The sequence below is a fragment of the Pinus tabuliformis genome, chromosome 5_1 (assembly GCF_031772625.1).
Source record: "Pinus tabuliformis cultivar Carrire ecotype Pingquan chromosome 5_1, CPIR1, whole genome shotgun sequence".
In the NCBI taxonomy this organism is placed as follows: Eukaryota; Viridiplantae; Streptophyta; class Pinopsida; order Pinales; family Pinaceae; genus Pinus; species Pinus tabuliformis.
The window spans coordinates 125,311,908-125,337,372 of NC_142305.1; the positions used below are offsets into that span (position 1 = coordinate 125,311,908).

General features: G+C 38.4%; 1 protein-coding gene across 1 annotated transcript; it reads right to left on the reverse strand.

Moving 5' to 3' along the window:
* Positions 1 to 21,573: 21,573 nt before the first annotated feature.
* LOC149163737 (cytochrome P450 716B2-like) lies at positions 21,574 to 23,764 on the reverse strand. Its single transcript, XM_089431837.1, has 3 exons — positions 22,710 to 23,764; positions 22,137 to 22,324; positions 21,574 to 22,051 (listed from the first exon to the last, which is right to left on the reverse strand). Exons 1-3 carry the CDS (start codon positions 23,704 to 23,706, stop codon positions 21,758 to 21,760), a joined length of 1,479 nt encoding a protein of 492 aa, XP_089287963.1. The 5' UTR covers positions 23,707 to 23,764; the 3' UTR covers positions 21,574 to 21,757.
* Positions 23,765 to 25,465: the final 1,701 nt, after the last annotated feature.

A 25,465-nucleotide genomic window follows, 5' to 3' on the forward strand; every position in this document is an offset into this window, starting at 1 on the left:
ACCCATGTATCTTCCTCGGGCTACTTCCCCTTATCTTCCCCTGTAGTTGCACCACTTCTGAGCATTATGTTCACATTTGGGTCCTCTTCGCGTGGTTCAGACCTTATCATTTGAATATTTTGAGTCAAATTAGTCTGGAGTACTCCTTTCTTGTGCAACTGTGCGATCAACGTAGGACAATCTACTACTTCATGATTGAACTGAGCACAATATGAACAATATATTCTTGTTGGGTTGGTAAAGTTTCGGGCATAGTGCCGTGGTCCTCCACAATTGTAGCAAATTAACTGTCTGCGACCCCTTCCTGGTCCCATTCCTCCTCGTCCTCAGCCTTGCCCCTGAAATCCAGCCCACGCCATCCCCACCGCTAGGTCGAGGGCTCGCGTTTCTGTCTGCATCCACTAGGCTGGGGTCCGATCCATCATTAACTCATAGCTGCGACAAGTACACTCGTCGTGGCCCACCGACCTATAGAAATTACAAAAAAGTTGTTGGGGTGCCATTGTATACTTCTGCAACAAATGAAAATTATCCGTCATGTGCTTTCCCCCTATCTGATATATTGCACACCATAGTGCGGATGTCGCACTCAGTTATGCCTGTGCCTCTGGTCTCAACGACATTGGCCCTCCTCCTGCCAAGTAATTTGCGCATACTGGACAGTGATCCTTGTCATAGACCTAGCCTTTGCATTTTATACACCACACTTCCTCACATGCCTCTGGCCGCAGTGCCCTATCCTGTTTCAAGCTCTGCATTTCTAGGCAGAGATTTTGTAGTTGTGCATGGATTTGTTGAACTCCCAGCCCCGGATCCTATTTTGGTGTCCCATGCAACCTCATCACCATTTCCAACACTTCGGCCTAGGTAGAAAGTCTCTGTTGCGACAACGCCGTCCTCAAGTGCGGTGTCAAAGATGCCACAAACCACGCGCGATGTTGCGCATCTGTGAGCGTCATATTAGCCTCGTAGATCGTACTCTTCATTCGCTGATCTAGATCCCAGGGGGTCTCGCCTGGAAGCATCACGATCTCTTTAAATTTGATGATTGAATATGTCTCTGATTTCGGCCAACTAAACTATCAGTTCAGCACATTCTGGATCTCTGTTATTCTTGCATTTGGGTGATCATTAGAGTGGTTGATATACCATGTCAATGCGCGATCCTGCAATGTGCTCACCGATGTAGCCTTCTTAATGTTGTCGTCCGTGACCCCTTGTGCTTCCCACACTGCTCTTACCATGAACTAGAAATGGTCCGGATCTTCATTCCCTACTCCTCTAAATAAGGGTAGCTTGATCGCACTTGCCATGCTGCACTGCAGGTTTGGTGGAGGTGGAGTGGGTGGAGATGGAGCTGGAGCAGGTGAAGCGGGTGGTGGCATGGGTGGGGTTGGTAATTGCGGAATGTGCTACCTTATCAAACTGACCGCACTTCTCGGAGAGACCCGAGCGAGCTCTTCCTCACTCTCTCGTGAAGGTGAAATTAAGGGACTATTTCCTAATTCCCCGCTACCTTTGTAGATCTTTCCGCTCTACGTCGTTCCAAACATTAATGTATTTGCATAACCCGATTTTTACAAAACAACATCTTAATCTAGGTATTCAAAGATTTAATGTACTTACCTTGTAGTCCTTTGAGAAAATGACATCAGACATCCCTTAGGTAGATCCCAGTCCCGGCAACGGAACCATTTGTTGGCTTGTTGGGGCCTGACCAAGCTTCAGAAGTATTTGGCCAAACAAACTCTGAAACTATTGGCCCTTTCGGCAACAGTCTGCGGTGCGCGGAATAAGATCTCACCCAAGGTAGTATGGGAGGGTGCTGGAACCAGGTTTCCACACCTTAGGGATGTCTTGATGAAGTCTAGGAAGTTCACGAACCGAACCTGTGTGCTTGCGCTGCTCCACGCAGTTGTCTATCCTTCACAACTTGTGCAACTACTTCCGTGTAGCTCTATAAAGAGTGTGAAGAGGTGTTGTCTAGATCCTTATTCATTACTGTGCTATTATTATACATATTAACTTAATTATGTGGGCCCAATATTCTCATTAATCATTCAACATTCATAACAAGTGCGCGCAATCATAAAACTTTAAAGAGATGCATAAATATAACAGAAGCATAGACACAAAATATTCCATAATCAACTTATCTTTTATTAATTCTCTATCCAAGTACAATCCCAACTCCTCCCTGTGCACTTAGATATAGGGGTTCATGCACACAGCTGCGGACTCTACTAGGCCTCTGTGCACTCAGCTGCAGAGCCTCTTCCTACTACTACAACCCAAGACTTGGACTTACAAACTCAAAGCTAATTCATCATCCAAAACCCATATAACTTTACACAGAGCCTTGCTCTATTTATACAATCCCATGGTCCATAGACCATGGGTAGGCCAACATACCATACATTAAATTATATTATTTTAGGGCGGACAACCCTAGACTCTCGCGCTCCGCGCCCGCATTTCGCGGGGTCTTTACATTACACTTTACCAAAATTCAGGCTTCAAGCCCCAAAAACCCACTATGGGGGGATCTGTTGCCCAACACTTTAGCCTTTCTTCCTTCTTCCACTTGTTGCCTTAATTTGAGAATCTCATTTTCTTCTTCTTCATCTACTTGAGGTAGTTTTCATTCTACTTATTTGAATTTTCAAAATCTTCTTTTAGAGAGACCATTTCAGCTTCAATACTTTTATAGTAATTGGATATTTCTATAATTTTCTTGATTGTTGTATCCTTTTCATTTACCTCATTTCCCAATGATGTCACTTCATCCTGCAGCCTTTGACATTGATCTTCCTTTTCCTTGTATTGTTTCCTCACTTTGTTTTCTTCCTCCAACTGAGCTTTTAACCTGGTAACTTCTTCTTTGCAGCCATATTCCCTTTTATCAATTAGATATTTTTGTTCTCTAATTCTGTCTATGAGATTTTTAAATTCTCCCTCTATTCGATTTCTTTCTCTTTCACCCATAAGAGAAAATTCAGTTGTTTCATTGTCACATTCATTATCTTCAAATGAACAGAGAAATGTATCACGAGAGGACAACAAATTCGTACCTGACAATTCTTTTTCTTGTTCATATTCATTCTGAGGTGATTCTAAATCTAAAGAGTTTCTTCCACATAATAGCCAATTGTCTCTCCTGCTATCACAGTTCCATTGATATGTCTTCTTCTTCTGAGGTGCTTTCTTCTTTTGCCTCTTTCCCATTGTCTCTACGGATCTCCTTCAAGTGATCAAGCTTTTTCCAAAGGATTGACTCTGATACCAATTGTTGGAAATGATACTGAGAAGGGGGTGGCGGTGAATTAGTATTTACAAATCAATAATTTTTTCATTTCCGTAATCAAATTTATATACGCTACCTCAGTGAAGGGAACTCGCGTGTGCACACAACTGTTCTTAAGGCAACCAGTGTATATCCAGTGAACTTATGATTCAGTTAATTCATCATATGTTGATCTTTAATCAGTGCATCAATACATTATTAAACATTAAACAGTAACCAAGTGGAGTAATAACAGAATAAACCATCACACATAAGAAACACACATGAACACCAAGATTTAAGGTGGAAACCCAATGCGGGAGAAAAACCATATGCTGATGTTATCTCTGTCTTCTTTTAATATAAAGAATAATTTGTTTACAATCTTTTACTGGTGCAGACTCATACCAGTACACAGGCACCCACATGCAAAAGGCTTCAACCTTCTCTCGTTCTCTAGCTTCTACTGGAAGGGAGCTACAACCCCCTAGCTCTTGTAATAGTCAATATATTTACTAGTACGTAGGCGCCGGCCTACAGAAGGCTACAAATTTCACTCATTCTACAGCTCCTACTGGAAAGGAGCTCCAAACCCCTGATCAAATCACCAGCCACTACTAGAAGGAAGCTTCGACTTCCTCACTGAAGGCTCCAACCTTCAGTATCCTCGAGGGAAAATTTTCAGACTGGATACTCGTGGTAGACAACAACACAATATGAAGACCACGTTTCATCAAATTTTCACACTGTACCCATTAGTAACATTGAAGCTCAAAATAAATCACCACTGCAATACATCCAATGAATACATCTACATCAGCCAATCATTGGAACCTAATCATCAATACCTGATATAACTGAAGCCCAACCATCAATCTCTGAATCAACCATAACTGAATCAATCAATCACTTAAACCTCTCAAACACTGAATCGACCATTCAAACCTTAATTAAAATTCAACCAATCAACTGGAACAGACAAATCATTGTAACCAGTACACAGATCTGAACCTAGAACACTGCATCAACAACCAGAACCAACTGTAACCTCAAAAATCATGTGTCAGAATGTATACACTACTTCAATGAAGCCAACCTGCGTGTATATGCTACTTCCTTTAACAAAACCTGCGTATACCTCCAAAATTACTAAATCATAAAAACCTCTGAATCAAAACTATACCAACCAGTAACAATCTGAATATCTACTGTCAAATTATAGATATCTAAACAGACAGCATCAAAGATCACCCTTCTCACTTAATCAATCAATCAATTAGACTCAATCTCCTTATGCATTCAGTTCTACTTTCAGATCTAAGAAGACATCATTGACAGACATCGGTAAAATAGCAACACTGATCAAATGGATCAGTAATCTCTAAACAACAATATTTTCTTTTGTATATGCTACTTGGAAGTGTCGAACCAATATGTATACGCGCCTTCACCAAGGCGAACCAGCGTACAAATTTACAAATAAAAACCTATAACTTCACAACTATCCCAGTCTTCAAATATACACATATTATAGCATTTGAAGCACAAAACATTTGTTAGCACTCAGATCTAGCCTATTAATTATCAAATCTGATAATGATAAGTCATTATGATCATGATCCATCATTAGATCTCATCCGTCATTAAACACTCAGGTGAATACTTAGACCATATTAAGCAAAGAATCATAGACCCATAACATGCATAATTGATTTTTATCTCACACTTCATAAGATATTGATTACTTGTGCTCTTAGCCCTTTGATCTTCTCCTCCTTATATAGTTTTAGCCTTTCTCAATACCTCGGACCAAAACAACACTTAGAACCTATGGTATTCTTAGACGGGATCAAATAACCGTTACTTTGCTCAATATTGAGGGCTAATACCATGGTATTGACCCTTGTTATTATTTCACCTTAATTTCCTTAATTTTTCATCCCATACGTGCTTTTCCTCTTGTGAAAGTGTGTGCATACGTATATGCTCATTTTCTACAGTGAACCCGCGTATACAACTTAGCATGCTTGAAAACATCCTTTTTCTTCAACTTCTTAATTATGATCTATAGTCCTTTGTTCCAACATCCTGTTCTTTTGTACCATTGTCCTGTTACCTCTGAATTGACCTGTTATAATGTGATCTTCCATCATACATGACTTCTGAATTGATTTCTCTTAACTTGCCTACATTTTTTCACATTTGTAAACACAACTTCCATGCATTTTGTCACATCCTCTTTACATTTTTTATCAATTAGTTCATTCATCAAATATCAAGGACAACACACACTAACAATGTCCCTGTATCAAACCTTTTACCATTATTCTCTTCCATCATTCTGTCACCTCTGACCTGTAGATTCATCTTTGTTCCATCATTCTGTCACCTCTGATCTATCCTGTAGATTCATCTAGTTGCCATATACTTGTTCTACTACAAGTGGGTTGCCATCAAGTACAACACATGCATCATAATGCCAACATGGGGGATGATTCACCATTTTTGGAGTAAAAAAGTAAAAAAGTAAACATATTAAAAAATAATAAAATAATAAAACTATTTTTTCAACTTGTATTTTTAACTTATCTCCCTAAGGTTTACTCAAATTTAGAGCGAGAGTATTCGTTGGATGAAAAATTAAGTTCCTCATCCAATGAGTGTTTTCGCTCGAAATTTCAGTTAACCCATAAGGCATTAAGTTGAAAATACGAGTTGAAAAAATAGTTTTTTCCTTTTTTCCCTCTAAAATTTGATGATGTAATCTAATCTTATTTTATTATTTCCACTATTATTTTATAATTTCCTTAGGATGCCCATTTTAGACCTCAAAATTCCCCTAATTATTATTTGAGTAGAAATCTCACTAAAACTGATATTAAATACGCACATGTGGGGAAGCTATCATTGGTGGTTATTCAAGTTGTTCAACGATTCCATCACTATATACTTTTATGAAAAACGACTATCATTTCAGATTGCAACCCTATGATGTACATTCTTATCAAGCAATTGCTAGGGGAAAAATACTCCAAATTGATAATTATATTGCAAGAATTTGATTTAGAATTCAAAAGATCTAAATAAAAGAAATATTTGGTTTTCGTCGAATTATTGTGTGACTTTCCCCATACTAATATAGAAACAGTAGTAGGAGATTCCTTTGTTGATGAATCTCTCTTTCTTATTAGAATGTTAGATCCATGGTATGGAGATATCATTATATATCTTCAAACGCAAACTTTTAGGCTTGAGTTATCTAGAATTGATCATCTTCGAATCTGATACTAATCCCAACAATATAATATTGTTGGTGACACTCTTTATCGTCACCATACTGATTCTATATTTCGACGTTGTTTGACTCTCCAAGAGGCCAAAAAAGCATTAAATGATTTCCATTATGGAGCATGTGGTGGTCATATGTCAGGATATGTTACTGCACAAAAGATATTACATGCTAGTTATTTTTGGCATTAAATGTTTAAATATTGCATTACTGCAGTCTAAAAATTCAATATTTGCCAAGTCTACAATCGCAAAATGTGAACACCTCCAACTCCTCTTCACCCTATCATAGTTGTTTGTCCTTTTGCAAAATGGGGCATATTTTTCGTCATATGTAACCCTCACTCAGCTGGGGGGCATGGGTATTTTATCCCTGCAATTGATTACTTTACGAAATGGGTCAACATGATGCCTACATATAAAGACGACGACGAAACTACAACACTTTACATTTTCAATCATGTGATTGATCGGTTTGGTGTCCCACAAGCTATTGTTACGAATCACGGTAGCCATTTTCATAAATTTATAATGATTGAACTATCATCACAGCTTGACTTACGCCATGATATCTCTACTCCTTATTATCCACAAGATAATGCTTAAGTCGAAGTTGTCAATAAGGTTTTAACAAATATCATTAAATGGATAGTTTGTATGCATAAAGGTAACTAGCATACTATGCTTTTCTCAGCACTTGTTTATGGTTTGGAAGAAGTATTACCCAGTGAATTTGAAATCCCATCAATGAAACTAGCCATTGAATTACTACATGCTACCTCTGCAGACGAAGAACATTTTGTACACTTAAAATGTATAGATGAAACTCACTGTGATGTCGCACTGGCTTGCAAGGATCATAAAAAACTATTCAAAGCTTAATTTGATTAAAACATGAATCCTCATTCATATACAGAAGGTGACCTAGTCTTGGTTTGTGATCAAGCTCATGACAAGTTAGGTGCAGGAAAATTCGAGCCCATGTGGCATGACCCTTACATCATAAAACACACATTAGATAAAGGAGCCTATGAGTTGGATGATTATGATGGTATTCCTTTAGGAAAGCCCATAAATGGTCTTTACCTAAATAAGTATTATGCATAAAAATTTCATGGAGATTTGTACATTATTTACCATTTTTAGGTGTGTTTGGTAGTTAATATTTTTTACATTTCTTACTACTTCTCCTTCTTATCATGTTTTGCACTTGATTTGCAAATGTTGATATTCCCTCAAACTTACATTGGCTTTGCATTAGGGGATTTTTGAGGTCTAATGGGCCTCCTAAGAAAAATGTACAACCAAAATAAAATTTATAACAACCAATAGGATTCAAGATGATTATGTCAACCATGGGAGCTAATTCACCATTTTTGGAATAAAAAAATACAAAGATTATAAAATAATAAAATAATAAAACTACTTTTTCAATTCGAATTTTCAACTTATCTCCCTAATTTTTTACTCAAATTTCAAGCCGGACTACTTGTTGGATGAAAATTTTAATTCCTCATCCAAGGAGCACCCATGTTGCATACTTTTGATGAACCATACTACACGAAAAATGAGAAATACATGAAAAAATGTGATTGCAATCGTGTTTTTCAAGTATTTTTCATTTTTCATGTAGCAAGGTCCATCGAAAGTATGCAACATGGGTATGCCTTAGATGAAGAATCAAATTATGCATGCAACGAGTGTTTCCACTTGAAATTTGAGTAAACCCATATGGAGATAAGTTGACAATACGAGTTGAAAAAATAGTTGTATTTTTTCCCTCTAAAATTTGATGATGTAATCTAATCTTATTCTATTATTTCTACTATTATTTTATAATTTCCTTAGGAGGCCCATTTTAGACCTCAAAAATACCCTAATGCTGATGGTGCTAGTCATAGTACTCATAATTTATCTTCCGCAACCTAGGTTATCTTTTCACCCAGTCATGAGCTAGTCTCTATTCATGGAATATGCCTCAGTCAAACAAAGAAAAATATAGCAGAATATATCGCAGTCATTGATATATTATCTTATGCTGTCAAATTTGGTGTTAGAAATTTGATAATTAGGTTAGATTCACATCTCGTAGTATTACATTTAAACAATATCTATACAGTAAGAAGTCCTTCAACGCTAAGAATGTTTTTATGGGTCTGTCTCTTGGAAATGCAATTTGATTATATCGAATATCAACACATTCCAAGAAATTTAAGCACATTAATAGATGCATTATCCAACCATGTGTTAAATAGACATCTGTGAGATTTGTAAATTAAAAAAATAATCATCCACATATTGATCAACATAATTTGAAAGGAAAAGTATTACTTTTCATTACAAATGTTTGTATAAAAGTGTGTTTACAAAAACAAATGTCATCGAAGGGCATAAGGCCTCGTGGCCTTTATTCTTTGAATATGTTGACACCCAAAACTAAAATGTGTTCCTAGAAACTAGAGCAACTAAGCATGATGATGCTCATGATAGCAAACTATAGCACGAGCAACTCAACACAGTAATCACCTAAGTGGCCCCGGAACCCCAACCACATGTCTCTGATATCAGAGAGGGATGTCATCCATCCAAGTCTCTGGGATATCCAAAACCAACCTCTCTAGGTTGTGTTCTACCTATGTCAAAATATCTATTGCACCTGGATTAGCTATCGCAGCTTCTATAGGCTCCTTTCTTTATCTGTCAAAATTCCTCGGCCTTGTTGGTCGGTTTAGGCCCACATATGCACATGCATTTCAGATAATTATCCTTTGAAGACAAAAATACATAAAAAATATAAAAAATTGAAAACATGTCGAAATGAGAAATTATCACCCAGGTCACCCCATTGAGCTCCAGCTGGAAGTGGGATATCAGGGTCACCCCTATAATCCATCCTTTCAAATGGGAAGTCCTCGATCAAAATGATCTATTGGCCCAACCAATCAAAAAACTCAGGAGTATACCTCACTACTGGTCCATCGCCTCCATGTGTTATAGACATATTTGGGCACTTCAACCCCAATCTTATATGTCGATAAACTAGGGTTCTTTAACCCCTAAAAGAGTTGTTTCATACCATAAAAGAACATGGTCATCTAATTACATCATTCCCCAAAAGTTCCACCTGAAAAACCATCTAGAAATGGCCTAAACTGAACCATACTGACTGCTACATTGGCCAAGTGAGATGCATACTGAGTGATACACTGCTCAGGTGTGATGCATAATGTTTGGGCCCTTTATAGGATGCGATGAGTGAGGATGGAAAAATGTCCGAGACAGTTTTCTAAGTGGATGCTAAGTTTTGAAACTGTCCCGAACATTTGTCCATCCTCGCTCATCACATCCTATAGAAGGCCCAAACAGTATGCATCGCAACTGAGTAGTGTATCACTCAGTGTGCATCGCACCTAGCCAGTGTATCAGTCAGTATGGTTCAGTTTAGGCCATTTCTGGATGGTTTTTCAGGTGGAACTTTTGGGGAATGATGTAATCAGATGACCATGTTCTTTTAGGGTATGAAACAACTCTTTAAGGGGTTAAAGAGCCCTAGCTTATCAACATATAAGATTGGGGTTGAAGTGCCCAAATATGTCTATAACACCGTGACGTGCCATAAGTGCAACCCATCTCAACATATGTGGATGATTGGGACCTCCCTCATCTGCAAACATATACTTTCATCGAAGAAGTGGAATCCTCTCTAAGGAAGAAGCAATAAGAATGGTTCCATAACCGAAGTTCTTCAGTTTCCCATTCTTGCATCTAGTCAGTTGTCCCTTCATGTTTTTAACTAGTGCCTTGCACCAATTTAACACTATGGATTCCCAACATTCCATGGCAGTTTGTATCTGTGCCCGTGTGGCCAAATGAAGGGCAGAGATGCCACAAAAATGGCTAATAATGAAATAAATGGTCCTCAGGGGAAAGAGTCGAATGTTTGAATATCAATCCTGCCATCCTTGGGTGGTGCACCCCCAGAAAAACGTTATAGGTACCCATATGTAGTATCTCCTCCTGTCCTCTATCCAAATAATGAAATATTGACTCCCCGACGAGAAAGCCCATTCAATAAATAGATGTCATCAGCGTTAATGGTAACACGATGATCTCCAATCACGAAACATTGTTCCTGGACATTCCAGGTCCTTACCATCCATGTCATCAAATCTACCTGAGCTTTCATCCTAGGTATGAGCCAGTATTTCAGGAGGCCACAAGTTCTCAGAGCCTGCATGGTAGTTGGATTTTCCAAAGATTCCAAATCATTGGCTTCATGTTCTCTTTCCGTCCATTCCATTTTTAGAAATTAATAAACCTGAAATGACCATTTAAAATATTTTAGAATTTTTTTTAAAGTCAATCTCATAATTTTTGGGGTTTCATTCTATTTTTTTAAAACCCTCGGCACCTGCGCTTCCACTGTTGTACAAACAGGTCATAGCTACGTGGAATTGTTGGAGGATATTCCCGTAGGGCATGATTTTCTGTGTGTAAAAATTTATCGTCCTCAGCAGCCCGATGGAAGAACATCAGCGCAGGGACAAGGGAGGAATTTTTTAAAAAAAATTTACCTTAAAAAATTGATTGAAAGCTTAAAACTAAAATTTAAAAGAATGAAAAGGTTAATTAGCAAGAGATATTCTACCTGGAGGAAGTGATTTGTGATTTTGTCCACCGGTTAGCTTGGAATCAGTCACGGAAGTCTAGTGGTAAAATGCCCATTTTTGTGCTCTCAAATGGCAAAAATGCAAATGGTGAGAAATAATTTACTTTTTCCACTTTTATAGGGTTTTTGAGCTAAAAATAAATATTTTATTTATGATTAAGACCTTTTAGGAGGGAAAATTTTATATTTTTGAGCAGTTATAATAATTTATTGAGTTTAAATTTGCATCACATGTTACAGAGAAAGAATAAATCATTTTGACCATAAGTAGACTTTTATCACTTTTCATGCTCTTGAAAAATTACGAAAAGAGAAAATCATAGAGTCCTCTTTTAATCTATTTTCAAACTCTTAAAAAATGAAAATATTGTTGAGTACTTGTTTGTTCGAACTCGTAAAATTAAATGAAAACCATCCACTAAGTATAAGTTTACCCCTTTTACAGACTAAGGAAAGGTTGTTCACGAAAAAGGTATACGTTGATCAAACATGGTCAATAGATTTCTCTCTTGTATTATTTAATCCTTTTTTGGACTTGAGAGACTAAACCTATAAAAAATAACCTGATGGAGTTTACTTATGTTTTTCTTCTGACTCCCTAAAATTGAAAAGCACCGAGCTTTACTTTCTCTGGGCTCATTAAAATTTTACAATAAAGGAACTGAATGAGTTTCCTTTTTGTTTCTTTTTCAAACTCTTAAAAGAAAATGACATCGAGTTACTCCTTTACTGGACTTGTAAAAGCTAAACAATATAGGACTCGTTAAGAATAACAGGACTGAACCATTCCTTCTTAGGGTTCGTTAAGAATACTTCGATGGACTCATTCGAAGGATGAGCTTACAATACAAGCATATGTTGTCCTCCATAAGCTTGTAAAAAATAAAGAGGTACTTTCTAGCAATGGTGGGTGAAAATTGGGAAAAGGTGTCCATTTAACATTTTATTATAAAGGAAACATGTCGCTCTTGAACACGACACTCCCTCACATTTCTTGTCCAGATTGAGAAATCCATTTGTCTTATAGTTAATCAAACCTCATTGAAAGCCTTCATGGTTTTGGGTATTATCATTAAGTCAAAAGTTTCTAAGTCAATTGACATGTCATTATGTGTTTAAGATAAGTTCAACCTCAGTTCATGTTACTTTACAAATTTTAGCCCTCAATCGCGTCGACCATCCCTGACTCAGTCCTTGCAAACTATTTTAAAAAAATTGACATTGTGTTTCATGTCATAGGCTTTCCTACGGTGGGTCGCTTCCTATCGACTTCAGGTCAATTTATAGGAAGCCAATCTAGAAACCTTCAGTACCTTGAAGCCTGCATGCCTTAATGGCAAGTTTCTCACCTTCAACGAGAGGCTCTCATCATTGGCCTTCGATCAAATGATTCTATGAGTGTTCGAATTCATATCACTTATTTCATATATCGTACTAGAAGTACCTTGAGGACCATTGTCATTATTGGTGGTTTCTCTTGTGCTTGTTAATGGTTCACATCATTGACTGGTAATCAAGTGGTTTATGCCATGTTCGACTGCAAATATTCGCTCGCACGGTTAGATTCGTACTATGGATCGGGAGATGAAGATCAAGACCCTGGATCTAGTTTCATCAATCCAGGTTGCGAGGAGATTTATATTCATGATTATGTAGACAAATTCATAACAGATGGTTGCGCCCATACTATGTCTATTATCTATATGATTTTTTATTTTTACGTAATTATTCATTGAGTTATCTTTACTCTAAGTATGGGAATGCCTACTTCAGTGATGATTATTTATATACATTTTAATTGTAATCCTTGGATGTTCCCTGGAGGTTTCCAACCATTGTCTCTGATCTGATCCTTGGTATGATAAAGCGCTTCAATCTTTTCAAACTTATTTCACAGACTTCGCACTTTAGGGGGAAATATGTTACACATCAAGTTGCCACCATGACACTTGATCAATTTATGGGCCTTTTTACCATCCGTAAACATGTTTGAATGAACTCACTTAGAATTCAAACAACCAAAAATATCTTGAAAGAGATGGGAAAATTGGGCAAAATAGTTGCTTCACCTTGTTAAGTATCACCTATGCTGATTTTCCTAGATATTCTCGTACATTCACTAGAATTAACTCTAAGAGCATAGCATAACTACTCTATGTCTGCCACTATAGACCGCACAGGTGAATCAAAGAAAGTAAAAATAAAAAATACATTCCAGAAACATAGTTGGTAAAATATTTCCCAACTGAAAGCTTCTAGGTGGTGACTATTCGAGCTATAACCCTCAGATGATGCACCTTAATCCCTTTACTCAAGGAGACCTATCCCTCAATTGGGGTATATCACCCTCCTCTTTTGGATTTGAAACTTCTTCCTCTTAGCCTATAAAATGACTAGAGGGTAGAGGGATTGAGGAGGTCAGAACTAAGAGAAGATAAACTTATTCTGCTAGTTTGAGATTGGAAATATTGTCATCTAAGGAGGAAATTGAAGGCATTTGGGAGGAACCTCACGTCATCTAGGCGAATGTTGTAAGGCTCTTCTTTATCTTTAATTAATACAAATGAACACTTTTCCCCATTGAATTATCTTATTGGAATGATGAATGATTTACAGTTGTCTAATTTGTTTATTAAGTAAAATTGAATTCCTAATCTCCTTGATGATTAGGTTAATTTTTTTTGCATTATTATATCACATATGCTTTTGATCCTTTTCTTGTTTATGGTTGCAGATCTTATCAAGCACCGAGGAACTGCAACAAGTCACAACCAAGGATCTTCATCGAGCATTTCATGAAGTGGGTAAGAGGCTCATCCATTGACTTTAATACTTATAATTCAAGAAAGTCCAACTTAGGGAAAGCCTTAGTTCAATTGTTTGCTTGTTTCTAGTTTCTATCAAGGACCTAGGGAGAGCGCTCTTGTCTACAAGAGGGATTTGTCCGTTGTAACACATATCTACTCGCAAACACCATGTGAGTAGATGGATTAAATACTTTGTATACTTTAAGCTCATAATAATGCCCTAGAAATATGCATTTTATGGCCTTAGCATCCAATTTCTTCCTATCCTCCTTAGGAATATGTGCAAAAGACTTTGAACCAAATACTCTTAAATGATAAATTTTAGGCTTAAAACCATATAAATCCTCAAATGGAGTCTTAAGATCAAGTCTCTTTGTTGGACTCCTATTCGTTAAATAGACTACGATATTAATAACTTCTTCCCAAAAACCATTAGATAGGTTTACCTTTCAAAATGTTGCATGAACACTCCACCAGAGTTTTGTTCTTCCTATCTGCAACCCTTTTCTACTGTGGAGTGTGGGGTACTATAAACTGCTGAATTATTCCATGGTCCCTGCAATATTTGATAAAGTTTCCCAACTTGTATTCTCCCCCTTGATCTGAGCGGAGAATTTTGATGACCTTCCCTGTCTGTTTTTCAATCATACTTCTAAATTCTTTAAAATATTCAAATGTATGACTTTTCTTGCTGAGAAAATATACCTAGGTATATCTTGTGCAATCATCAACAAATAATAAAAAATAATAAGCTCCTCCTAATGACCTTGTCTACATCGGTCCACATATATCAGAGTGCACAAGTTCAAGGATATATCTCTTTCTTCTATTTAAACTTGAGGGAAATTCATCCCTATGCATCTTTCCCAGTGCACAACCTTCACAATCAACATGTGTACATTTTTTAAAATAGGGAGTCCATTAATCATACCTTGTTTTTGTAGAAGAAATAAGTCAGGAAGATAGATGTGTCTGAACCTTTGATGCCAAAGATTCTCTACTGTCATCGTTGTTGAAGTCAAAGCTTGGTGTGACACGCTTGTAAAATTCAACTTGTACAAGCTTACAACTCGTATATCCAGATGCAACCGATTTTTTTTTATCCGACAAATCCGTTATGACACAATAGGTTTTTAAAAAATCTACCTTCAAGTTCTGATCTACAATCATAGAGGCAAAGATCAAATTCTTTTTAATGCTCGGTACATACATCACATTCTGGATGCATTTGATATTTCCATGAGGTAATATCATAGGAACGTATCCATACCCTTTGATCTAGTAGGATATGTCATCACCAAGGTATATATTAGCACCACTGCCTATTTCTTTAAAACTTTTAAACAAGTGCTTATTACCTATCATGTGAGTGAATGCTCCAGAATCCACAAAGCAGGTTTCAGCCTCATCAATCTCAGCAGAAAGAGCATAATTTGACACAAACAATTTTATTTCATGATTCTGATCTTCATCGACAAAGTGCCCTGTATGTTTCTTCTGTCTACATCTAGCTTCATCACCCTTCTTTTTATAACAATGTTTAGAAATGTGACTAGATTTACCATAGTAAAAAAACTTGATTCTTGAATCAATTCTAGTTGAAGACATACCTTTAAGTGGCTTTCTCTGCGGTGTACCACCGAATTTCTGTCCTACTCTTGGTTTCCCTCTAAAGGGACTTTTCTTCGCCATCAATGTGAGATCTGCATTCTGAGGCTTCAAATTGATCCACCTCTCTTCTTCTTGCATCAAGATCCCTGTCAATTCTTCGAAAGTGGGGGATTTCTCCCTCTCATTCAGCCTTATAATAAACATCTAATAATCATCAGTCATACCATTCATGGTAATTGTGACAAGATCAATGTTCGACACTTTCTCCCCTATATCACCCAACTTGTCTCTCAATTCTTTCATCCGAGAGATGAATGTGACAACTGATTCTTTCTCCTCCATTCTGATGGAGAGAATCTTACTCTTCAGAAACAATAAGTGATTTGTATTCCTTATCTCATACAGATCCCTGAGAGTCACCCAAATACCATTTGCAGATTTACACTCTCTAATGTGAGGGGTGATGTAGTCTTTCACTCATAATTTCAACAACACTTTCACTTTATTCTCCCTCTTCTCCCAATTCTAAATTGTTGTAGTTGTTCCACCTCTAGCTATAGTCAGCTTCACTTCATCCCCATTTGCAATCTCCCATGAACTTTGCCCCTCAAGCAGTATCTACAATTTGAATTTCCAATTTGAATCATTCGACCCATCAAGCTTATTGCTCCCATTCAAGTACGCTTTCGCCATATGATTATTCATTGTGACTAGATAAATCTATTATCTGCCTCAAGATCCTCAATCTCTAACATTCAATCTGGCCAACAGTAAAAAATTATAGAGGCGATATAAAAAAAACAAGAAAACATACCAAAGAGGGCAATATTTGAGGGTACTTCCTAGACTCAGCTTCTGATCTAATCCTCAATAGGGTCTCAACAGTGATCTCCCAACCGATCAACGGGATATACACATCCACGATCTACAGATACCCAGATATGAGTAGATCCACAATGATCGATCCACAGAAATAATCTAGAACCTGATCCACCACGCTCGATCCATAATAGATCCACACGATCTGATCTAAAAACACGATCTATTGCACCAGTGTGGGTTGACAGTATTGGGTCTGCACTTTTTTCCTGCATTGGTAGAAATTCGTCCAAGTTATGGTCAATCAATGCATTTTTCAACCCCGATTTCCGTGCTTCTCCTTTCTTTAACCAGCACGGAAAATAGGGAAAAATTTCGTGTTGCCCCAATTATGTACGAGAGAAAAGGAATCTTCTCTCCAGTCACTAAGGCTCCATGACACACCCAGCCACGAGGGCTCTCAAATTAATCAAGCACTGAGGCTCCATTGTTCCCACTAAAGCTCCACTGCTGCCACTAAGGCCTTCGAATCTGCCACTAAGGCACTCTAGCCATTAAGGCCCTCGAATCTGCCACTAAGGCACTCCAGCCACTAACGCCCTTGAATTTTCCACTAAGGCACTCTAGCCACTAAGGCCATCAAATTTGCCACTAAGGCACTCTAGCCTCTAAGGCTCTCAATTAAGCCACTAAGGCACTTAATTCAACCACTAAGGCTGACCAACTTTGATACCATGTTAAAAAAATCGAGCTGAAACTTATACTCTATAACTAGCAGCTCACAGGTGAGAAAGCTACACCTTGAGACTACCCAAGCAGAGAAAACTCTATTAAATTAATCATAAAATTAGAAATATATAATTTTACATCATTTTAGGGAGATTAGAATTGACTCCTATAAAATAGGAACTATTCCTAATCTATGACATACGTACAACTGAGAAACAAACTCTGTCCAATAATACAATATTCTCCATTATTTTCAACTCTCCCCCTTAATGGAGAAAGGGTTCACTTGTACTCCTAACATCTCCCTAAACATTTGAAATTTAATTCTTTAAAGGGGCTTGGTAAAAATATATGTTGCATTATCACAAGTATTACAATATTCAATAAAAATTTCTTTAGACTGAACCTTCTCCCTAACAAAGTGAAACTGAGTGTCAATAAGTTTTTTGTTTTTGTGAAACACAGGGTTGTTTTCCAGCTTGATTGAGCTTTGGCTGTCACATCTGATTAACGCAACATAATTTTTTTCTTCTCCAGCATCATGGAGAAGTTCCTCAACCAAATTGCCTCAAATTTGTCTTGCTCCCTCCTTAGTGGACTCATATTGTTGACTGTACCTGCACCACTTTATTCTTCTTTTTACTACTATTGCACATGGATGTCTTTAATTTCCTCATTGTTGTCTTCAATCAGGAAAGGCATGTCCCACTCCTCATAGCCTTTGTCTATGTTCCCTTCATCAACCTGCTCATGGAATATAACATTCTCTACTTGCAAACACCATGTGAGTAGATGGATTAAATAGTTTGTATGCTTTAAACTTAGAACAATACCCTACAAATATGCATTTTATGGCCTTAAAATCTAATTTCTTCCTATCCTCCTTAGGAATATGTGAAAAAGATTTTGACCCAAATACTCTTAAATGACTAACTATAGGCTTAAAGCCATAAAAGGCCTCAAATGGAGTCTTAATATCAAGGCTCTTTGTTGGAGTCCTATTATTTAAATAGACTCTGATCAAGGCTATGATACCAACTATCACTCCCCTTTCCCAGTGGTAATCTTTCAACCACTCATAGCCAGGTGTGACACCGCCACAATTTTTCATTTCACCAATACTTAAATGTGCAGACTATGCCTAACCAAACACTTAGTAAATTTTCCAATTCTTCAAGTGTTATAACGCAGTGGAAATAAACTTCAATTATACTTCATCAATTATAATGAAGCACAATGGATAAACATTCAGCACAATATTCAATGGGAGTGGAAACTCCCATAAACTAAAGTCTGCCCAATATCAATAATAAGCACAAGTTTTGTAATTCAATTGTACATAAAATTACAAAGTGTCGTGCTACCAACAAACATGGCCAACACTCTTCCAATACAAATCATGCTTGCATAAATACCAAGTCGTGTCGTGCATAGTCCACTCGAATTTCGATCTACCATTGCCCATCGTATCAACCTACCCACACCCTACACCTTCACCGCATTGCTGCACGCTTCTACTCCACTTTCGACACATACACATTCCTTAACACTGTCACACCATTTCCTCTCGGGTCGAGTCTATCACCATCGCACCTACAACACAGGTCACTCGCCCTCGGGTCATCTGCCTGCACAACTTCCACACCCTCCTTTAACTCGAGTCGCTCACTAGATCGTGTCGTCTACCAGATTAGGTCGCTCGCCAGATCAGATATGCAATCTCCCCTTGCGCCCTGCAACGCCCTCAGGTTGAGTCGCCTACCGGGTCAGGTCGCTCGCTGGGTTGGGTCGCCCATCAAGTCAGGTCACCCGTCAGGTCAGGCCTGCAACTCTGTGCTCGCCTCCCTACAATACATTTGCTCGTCCGTGAGTTGCCTACATCTTCCGCCCAAAAATCCTGACTTTCTCTTCGGCAAAATTTGGCCCTACAAATTCCCTTCCGCCTATTTCCTTGTTCGCCTTCTTCCTAATTCACTCTTCTATGTTGATATGTTCGTTGGATGTCCAAATTCCTTCCACACACTTCTTATTTATACTCATGTTACTTCATTGTAACATGCCCAAGGGCCGTGACCCTTCACTCCAAGTGTGGGTCAGCCCGTCGCAAATGTCATGTCGGCCCACCACCAACACATCAACTTGCCCATATGCTCAAGGCGGCCTCATATAAACTCGACCTCCTCCATCGCACACTTGGCCAACACTTTAACATGTCACACTTCACCGTTGCAGGTTGCTCGGGTCGGTTTCCCACTCGCTCGACGCACCAAACCGTCGTCGCACAACTTCATCGCATGTCTCACCTGATGCTCGGTCATCTCGTTCGCCCGTTATGGGTGCACGCCCGCTCGTTGCCTTTAACCAACATGTTCATCCAATGCGTTCTCCTCATCGCACGTCAACCCTAGTTGGGTAGTATGGGCAACCATCGCACATGGGCGCGCTCATCACAACTCGGTCGCCTTTAACCCAATGTCTTCCCGTCGTTGCACTATGCCTGACTCGGTTAATACAAGCACTCATCGCACATGAGTGCGCCCGATTCAACCTGTGGGCCTGACATCGTCCACCACTCTGAAAATGTTGTCTCTCTCGATAACATCATCCCAGCAATCTCCATTGCTAAGACATATCCATAAGTGTGGGCACCTAGATAGTTCCACCCATGACCTGCTCCATGCTACCAATCTACCAAACTCTGCAAGAAAATCATGTGCTAGATCCCCTTGTGATGGTGACTAGTTGGGTAGCTAATGCAACCGTAAAATCGCCTCCACAAGAATTCATGCTCCCTACATCATCATTATCATCTTCACATTCTGTTGTCAATCGTGTCCATCTCACCCCAAGTGTCTTCTCATAAGTATAGAGGACTCACTGCCATGAGCAACAAACAATGAGCCTCATCCCCATGCTAGTTTAAGAAGAGAGGAAGGATGTGGAGGCTAAAAGCTCTCCCTCATCCTCGGCCAATAGCTCAATTCACCTATCTGGATCTTCCTCCTCCAATCTCTTCATATATTCTTCCTCACTCTCCTCCTGAATCTCAGGTCTAGCATCTCCATTCCCAATACTACTTCATAATCATACCAAGTAGAGATGTCATTAGCATCACCATTAGCAATCTGATCCAACTTCTGTCTCCACCACATCTTAGCATCCTTAGTAAGGAATTGAGCAACTACCTTGACCTTGGCTTCATCATCAGGTATGCCCAAGTGCTCCAAGTATTTCTCCATATCCCATAAGAAATTGCCAAGTGCTTTGGCACTCCTCATCCCATCATAAGAATCAGGTTCCTTGACTTTCACGTACGCAGCTCCTCCAATCGGTCCATGCCCAACTTCTTTCTTCAAAACAACTCTCATTTTGACTATCATTAAGAGCTTTCTGCAATTTCAAGATTTCCTGCAAACCTTGATCTCTTGTAGCATCAATGTCCTTGACTTCCTTCTTTGTTTGCGCATGCTTCCATTTAGCATATTGGTATCGATGCTTGATTCAGGGTGAGTCGAGTTGATTGAAGTGAAAACTACAACTGCCAATTCGCAACAGTTCCGCAGGGCTTCGATTGAAGTTGAAAAAGTTCGACAGGGACAAATTACAGGGTCAAAGTTGAACAAAGTTGTGTATGGTGCTGACAAGATCACAAGCAGAACTAATGGTTGACTGCGTGGAGGAACCTCAAGTAATGAAGGAATCTAGTAGGGATGTCTGGACAATTTTTATGGACAAAGTATTGGACAAGATGGAGGAATTTGCTTTAGAGATGGGTTCATTGAAGGCCAAGAATGCTGAAGTGCGAGACGGGTTCACAAAGATAGAAGAGGCATATGAGAACCTCAAGGTAAATGATACACAAATATGGTATTATGATATGGTAATATATATATATATATAAACATAGATAAATATATATTAAAGGTATAATAAATATTAATATAAAAATTATATTTCAATTCAAATTATGCTCGCCAAATGATAAAATAAAACACATTTCTTAAATGGACTTTCAATATCAAGGTTTTAACAGAAAAATATATAGATAGATAAGATTACAAGCTTGTGGTTGTGATAATATTTTGTTAAAATTTCTCAGCGTTTCAAATCGAGTTTACATTTCTTAAGTTGTTAGTCAATTTGATGTGTACATGATTATGATTATAGATATATTACCAAACTATATTTTATTCTTTTCCTTTTTAAATTAAACTTTGTATTCTCTTTCATTTTAAATTAAACTTTGGAAAATGATAACTTAAAACATATTTATAAAATTTATTCATAATTCCAAAATTTTAAAGAAGAATGACTAAAAAGGCATCCAAACACAACTCCAAGCACACCGTTTACCAGGTTAAAGAGTAACTATGAGTAACTATTATATTTAAGTTTACAAAATAAGAATAAGAATATGATATCCATATAAAATGTTTACAGAAGCATTCCAACGGAAGATAATGCGGCATGAAAAATACTACAACAGCAGCTTAACATTGTAATGGAAAGGTAACTTCATAAGAAATTGTAAGGAAGGTAAGGCTTCGCTTATTAGTGTGGGACTAGTTTTATGGGCAGTCCATTGACAGGCTCAGGCATAGGGTCGATAATCACTTTCTCACTAGGATTCACTAAATTCCACTTGAAATTCTTCGCAATATTATGGAGAAAAACAAGTATTTCCATTCGTGCAAACTCATTACCCGGGCACATTCGCGGGCCACCTCCAAACGGGACAAACGTGTAGGGAGGAGGTCCCACTCCCTCAAATCTTGATGGATCGAATTTCTCCGGGTTGCTGAAATACTCGGATTTCCGGTGGGTCGAATCGGCAGTCCAATGCAACTGCACATAATAGCCAATAATAGTAAAATAGTTATGCGCTTATCTCAATAAGACACTGAAACAAGGATTTCAGGCAGGGGCTCACCTTCCATCCCTTAGGGATTGTGAATCCCTCATATGTGAAGTCCTTGATGGCCTTGCGAAAACTTCCTTGAGCAGCAGGGTACAGTCTAAGCGCTTCCTGTCCAACTCTCCACGAATACTTCATCCTCTGGAGGTCCTCCCATTCTAGAAGTTGTCCTCCCTTCTTTGAACTTGCTATATCCAGTTGCTCTGGAAATATAAAATGAAACTTGTGAGTTTAAGAAAACTGCATCTCCTAAAGGGTCTGTAATTTGGATACCAAATAATATAGTTGTTTTTAAGAAAATGAAATAAACTTAAATATGCACCCACTTAAGCTAAGTCGTCTTCAGCCTGCTGGTTAAGGGAACATGGACATTATCAGAAATACCCATCTACTTTTTCAACAGAAGTCTTAAGAGTTTGTTGATAAATATCTAAAGAATTCTTACCCTACTTATTCTCTAACATAACACCCCTAAATAAGTACTCCACTCCCAGATAAGGGACTTCTCCTGCCGCAAAACAGAATAGATGTTCCGATATCTCGATCTCGAATTCTAATATTAGAGGATAATTACTTGACGGGGCGTACCTTTTAGTACTTCTTCATAGCACTGAGGGTTCTCCGCCAAAAATTTAAGTACCATCGTCAAAGTAGAACTGCTGGTGTCATGACCTGCATATAATAGCAGAAGAAAATTGTCCTGAATCTCGTCGTCTGTGAGAGAAGCACCCTGCTCGTCAACATTAGAGAGCAGGAAAGACAACAGATCTTGCTCTGGAGAAGCCTTTCCCACCTCCAATGCATATTTCCTCTCATTAATATTGCTGCCGAGTTGCTGACGAATGGCATTAGCTGCGTGCTTAGCTTTGTTATATCGCGTGCCGGGTAGATCTATTGGAATCTGCATTACTCCTTTTACAAAAACCACAAAATGATGCCAAAGCTTGGATTGTTCGTCAGGATTGTTTATGCTGGCAAACAAGTCACAAGCGAGAGAGAAAGTGTAACGTTTCAATAAAGGTAAAGCTGTCACCTCATCTTTACCAATCCAGTACTCGGCCAGGTGAGTTTTTGTCAATGAGTCCACTCGCCCTACAAATTTCTGAAGGGCTTCCGGCCTCAGGAACGTCATCAGGATTCTCCTCAACCTCTTCGCATCGTCTCCAACGGCTGTAATTAGAGAACTTCGGAAGAGATTTCCCACGGAGCTGGGCCATGAATTGACCACTAATTTGTTCTCGTTGGAGAACAAGAAGCGGTTGCCTTGGGGGCTATAGAATACCACAGTCGGGTGGCCAATAAGGGAAGTGGTGAAAACGTTTCCATACTGCTGTGTTCGACAGCGAAAGAAATCCTGAGGACTTCCCCTCCTCTGGCATCCCAGAAATTCTAATGTCTCGCCGATCAAAGGCCATCCAAAGGTGCCGGGCGGAATTCCTCGTAAAGCCCTAGTTCCACGGTTGGTAATGAGATAAAGGAAGGCGGCGAGTCCTATAAAAGATGCGATTAATACAGTGAAGATGAACGGTGGCTTCTCCAGATGTTGGACTTTGTGTAGCACTGTCGCAGCTTCGTTCCAAACCATAGTAAGTATAATATGACGGGCTCCAAAACTGAACTGAGAAACGGATAAGCTCAAGGCCTGGAATCAGATACAAACAATGGCTGTCAGGCTTGAAGGCTCTGTACAAATAAATATCAATGGGGATGTCAATTACAGAGTATCTTGGAACAATTCGTTTGCGTCAAATAGCATACCTCTAGAAGGGAGAGTCGAAGAGAAGATGCGGTAGAGTGTCGTAAAAGACGAGTGGTGTTGTGTTTGGGATAATGAGTTGCATTGCTGCCACACACATTTCGATTGATTTTTTTATTTTTTTTTATAATTCTTTTTCCTGTTTCGATGGATAGACTGATTTTTGGAGTTTTTATGGATAGCCTTGTTTGATGGGAATAAAATAATATTTTGGAATAGTGATTTTAGACATTTAATTTAATCATAAATTGTTTTTGGGAAATTTCATTAATTATTAAAAATTATAAGATTATATTATGGTTTTTATTTAGTTTTACTAGTATGTGAGAGGGAGATTGGACCATGATTAAAAATGGACTTTTTAAGAGATAAAAAAAACAATTAAACACTAATAGAACTAAGAGATATAGATAGGTATTGGCTTATTTAGTCTCAAGAAAAACATGTTCGAGGACTATAATTAAAAACCAAAGTCAAATAGGAGGGTGAGAGTCTGAGTGAGCTTGTCATAGGGAATGGATTGGCTGTATTTGTTGGGTGTTGTCAAGGGAATGCCTAGATGGTGTTCGATCCTCGCCAACCTATTGTTCATGCTATTGAATCTACTATCATAGTGCCTAATGTGTCCATGAATATGATCCACTGTTTTGAGCAGATCCATTCAGGATTCATAACAATCCAAGAGTGTCCTCCCGAGGAGAAATTTCATTTGCCAATATAATTTGAATGTGTGCACATAGTGATTTCATCTCCCTTTCATTTATCTTGTGTCAAGAATCCAATTAACCCATTCGACCCTCATTTGACAAGAATGATGAGAAAAAGCTTCCTCCGCTGACCTAGATAGTTTTTCGTGAACATGGGATGGGGTGTGTTATTGATATCTTGCTGCAAAACCTTCAATTTGTTGGTGTAACCCAGTGTTCACTTTGTGGGCTCACTCTTCATAATAGGTAGACTATTTGGCAAGGCATGATTAACACATTATCTATGGACATACAAGAATGCCATAGGTTCGGTTGAGAAGAATTAGATTTATCCACACAGATCCATTGCAAACGATGGTAGTCAAAGTAAACAAGGGGCTCGGGTTGAGGTATTATCCATGTGGAAGCCTCTTTGGCAGGGTGCCCTATGCCCAAGATGTCCATTGCAACCTAGATGCCATCTACTCCCTTGCACTTGTCCACATGAAAACCACTTTGCTAGTAGAAATGTTGATCGAAGCCGAGAGCTTTAAGTTAGAAGTGAAAGATCCCCCACTACCCTACTTGAGATTGATATACAGAAATGAAGAAATGATGAAGCCCCTGTGGCCCCTAAAGGTAATTACACCAAGTGACTAAGCTTGCAAAAATTTTAACTGAATACATCTCTGAGTGTTGGTTCAACAAGAGGTCCTTCCATTATACACCAAAATAATCCGAGGGCCCTCCCAACCTCCATAGGCTTTGCAAACAACCACTTGCCCAAAATTGAATAAGTTAGCTAAAACCACCAAAATTCATAGTTTCTCAAGTAGGAAAAGGAAACAAAACATGAGGAATTTTTTGAACAACAACCCAACTAATAAACCCAAAATGAAAGA

Excerpts from the sequence above, each read along its gene's own strand:
- LOC149163737 (XM_089431837.1), bottom strand. The coding sequence starts at position 23,706 with ATGGTTTGGAACGAAGCTGCGACAGTGCTACACAAAGTCCAACATCTG. Across the intron at positions 22,325-22,709 it reads CTATGAAGAAGTACTAAAAG|AGCAACTGGATATAGCAAGT; the intron begins GTACGCCCCGTC and ends TTATATTTCCAG. Across the intron at positions 22,052-22,136 it reads CAATCCCTAAGGGATGGAAG|TTGCATTGGACTGCCGATTC; the intron begins GTGAGCCCCTGC and ends TATTATGTGCAG.